The sequence below is a fragment of the Alligator sinensis genome, unplaced genomic scaffold (assembly GCF_000455745.1).
Source record: "Alligator sinensis unplaced genomic scaffold, ASM45574v1 scaffold184_1, whole genome shotgun sequence".
In the NCBI taxonomy this organism is placed as follows: Eukaryota; Metazoa; Chordata; order Crocodylia; family Alligatoridae; genus Alligator; species Alligator sinensis.
Window position 1 is genome coordinate 263,203 of NW_005842983.1, and position 3,001 is coordinate 266,203.

Here is a 3,001-nt window from a genome sequence, read left to right on the forward strand (position 1 = left end):
CCCTGCTGCCACGTGGTACCTCCCGATTCCCCCCCCCCCATCTCCTGCCCCCTCCATCCTGCCCATGCGGACCAATCTGCTCCCTCGGCACTACCACGGACCGATCCACTCCAGCCCGCCAGGAGAGGGGGGAGCCACGAACCGACCCATGCCCATTGGTCATGGGGGGTGAGTCATGCCATGGACTGATCCACTCCAGCCTCCTGCTGGGGGGAGGATGCTCCGTGGACTGTTCCACTTGAGCCTGTCACCAGGGTGTGGGTGTGTCATGGACTGACCCACTCCAGCTACAGCCACTCCAACCTTCTGCTGACGGGGAGATTGCACCATGGACCTTTCCACTCCAACTGTGGACCAATCCACTCCAGCCTGTTACCAGGGGGAGGTTGCTTTATGGACTGATCCACTCCAGTTTCAATTGTGGACTGAGCCATTCCAGCCTGGCATGGGGGGGAGGGGGGAGGTTGCTTTATGGACCATTCCATTCCAGCTCCAACTATGGACCTATCCACTCCAACCTCCTGTGGTGGGAAGGTTGAGCCATGGACCCTTCCACTCCAGCTCCAACCATGGACTGATCCACTCCAGCCTGCCAGTTGGGGGGTTTGCATCATGGACTCTTCCACTCCAGCTCCCACCACGGACCGATCCGCTTCAGCCTCCCACACAGGGGGAAGGGATTAAAAATCATGGACTGACCTACTCCAGCGTTCCACCATGGACTAACCCACTCCAGCCTTCCATGGGGAGGGGATTGAAATCATGGACTGATCCATTCCTGCCTATAGAAAGGGGGAGAGGATTGATAATCAGAAGCTGTGGACCAACCCATTCCTACATCCTCTGTAGGGGGAGGCTGAGGAAGTTGGGAGGCATGGACCATACCATTCCAGCCTCAACAGTTGGGCGGGTGGGGTTCCTTCAGGTTGTCCCATCTCTGCCTTTGTGTGGGGGAGAGCAGAAGGACTGGCCGCGGACTGACCTACTACCAGGACGCGGGGGTGCGAGGCAACCATATTTATTTCCCCTGGGACACAATGGACCCTACCATGGGGGGCTGGATTTGTAACCCTCTTCCCCTGAAATCTGCATAGATCCTGCCCAGGAAAGGGGGCCATGGCTGCCGTAGGGCCACCCCCAGAGGCGGGAATGATGAGGGAGGGGTGGAGATAGGGAAACCCCACAACACAGGCCTGGGGGGTCACCCTGACTGTGGTATTTTGGGGGTGAAGGGGCCCTTTAAGACCAGAGTCTGGGAGAGGCTACAGGTGGTGACTTCTGATTGGCTGTTGGGGTCACTCCTTATAAGAGTGTTGTTTCTGATTGGCTGTTGGGGTTGGAGCCCCAATAAGGAGGTGGTTTTTGATTAGCTGTCAGGATAGAACATCAGCCACTAAGGAGGGGATTTCTAATTGGCTGTTGGGGTTGGCTACCCAATAAGTGTGTTGTTTCTGATTGGTTGTCAGGGTCTGTCATGCGCCAGTATTGGGTGGTTTCTGATTGGCCATCATGACAGGTCATCCAGTAAGAGAGCGGTTTCTGATTGGACATCATGGTAGGTTCCCCTCCCTGCTCCCCCCTCCCCCCCCAAATATAGGGATTGTTTCTGATTGGCCATTAGGATAGGTCACCTAATAAAGAGGTGGTTTCTGATTGGCTGTCAGGTTTGGACATATCCCTGATAAGGTTGTGGTTTCTGATTGCTGCCAGGTTTGGACATATCCCTGATATGGAGGTGGTTTCTGATTGGCCTTCAGGGTAGGTGACCCAGTAAGGGCATTCTTTCTGATTGGCTGTCAGGATAGGTCATGCACCACTAAGGTTTCTGATTGGCTGCTAGCAGAGGTCCTGACTCCCCTTCTGTGAAATGTTATTTGGGGGGAAGGCTGGCAAGTGTTTCAGTTGGCCAGTTTGTGATTGGCTGCCCCAATAGGTCATAGCCCCCCCAGCAGGGTGGAGGTCAGAGTTGCGGCCTGTATTTATTAAAGGGGGGGAGGCGGGATCTTGCCAAACTCTGGGACCCCTCCCCCTCCCTGTGGGGGTGGGGGCAGTGGGGGGAGGGGTGTCTGCGTGCCACGGCTCGGTCTGCTTTTAATAAACACCCTTGCGCCCACTGGGACCTCGGCCCCCACTGGTCATTTCTGGGTCCTGGAGGCCGGGTTGAGGGAAGGGGTGGGGCTGGTTGACTCCTCCCCCTGCAGTGCCCCTTCTGGGCATTGTGGGGGCTGGAAAGGGGGCAGGGCCTGGTTCTGGCTGGTTCTTCCCCTTGTGGGGTGGGGCTAGGGTAAGGGGCAGGGCCTGGCATGGCTCCTTTCCCTGCAGTACCCCATGTGGGCAGCAGGTGGCTGGAAAAGGAGTGGGACCTGGGTCTGGTTGGCTCCTCCCCATACTAGGACACACAGGGCAAAGGGGCGGGGCCTGATCTGAGCTGGTTTCTCCCCTGCCCAGGAGGGGGCCTCAAGGGGTCAAGTCCATGAGGGATGGGGCAGGGCCTTCACACAACTCCACCCCGTGGGAGGGGCTTGTTCCTGACGAGGCATGATGTCACCACTCTGAGCATTGATATCATGAAGGGGGAAGGAGGCTGCGGAGCATGAGGTCACTGCGGGGGGGTCAAGAATGTGATGTCCTAGGGCAGCAATGGTACCTGCTCCTTGCAGTGGGCTAGCAGAGGGGATGTGATGTCACAGCACCTGAAGATGACATCACTGGGGGGGGTGCGCGATGATGACAACCTTGCCAGCAATGACCTCCTCATTCCAGGGTGTGATGTGGGACCAGGCCCAGCAGTGATGTCACACAGAAGGTGAGAGGGGGGTGGGGCTAGACGTGGTGCTGTGGGGGAGGGAACCCAGGCGCTGGAGCGCTCCAAGTCCCCTCCCCCTACTCCACCCGCTTTGCTCAGCCCTGAGATCCCAGGTGTCCGTGGCTTCCTGGTGCCCCTCACACCCCACCTGCCGCCCCCCCCCCCCCCCCCCCGGCCCCCCGGCGCCCCCCCCTC

The 3,001-nt window shown here is 58.5% G+C and overlaps 1 protein-coding gene across 1 annotated transcript in view; it reads left to right on the forward strand.

Annotated features, from left to right (window-relative positions):
- AGPAT1 (1-acylglycerol-3-phosphate O-acyltransferase 1) overlaps positions 1 to 1,513 on the forward strand; it is a 5,871-nt gene extending 4,358 nt beyond the window's left edge. The window contains exon 6 of the mRNA XM_025192941.1: positions 1,467 to 1,513. Within this exon, the coding sequence (XP_025048726.1) occupies positions 1,467 to 1,513 (47 nt within the window). The remainder of the gene's footprint in view (positions 1 to 1,466) is intronic.
- The last annotated feature ends 1,488 nt before the right edge of the window (positions 1,514 to 3,001 follow it).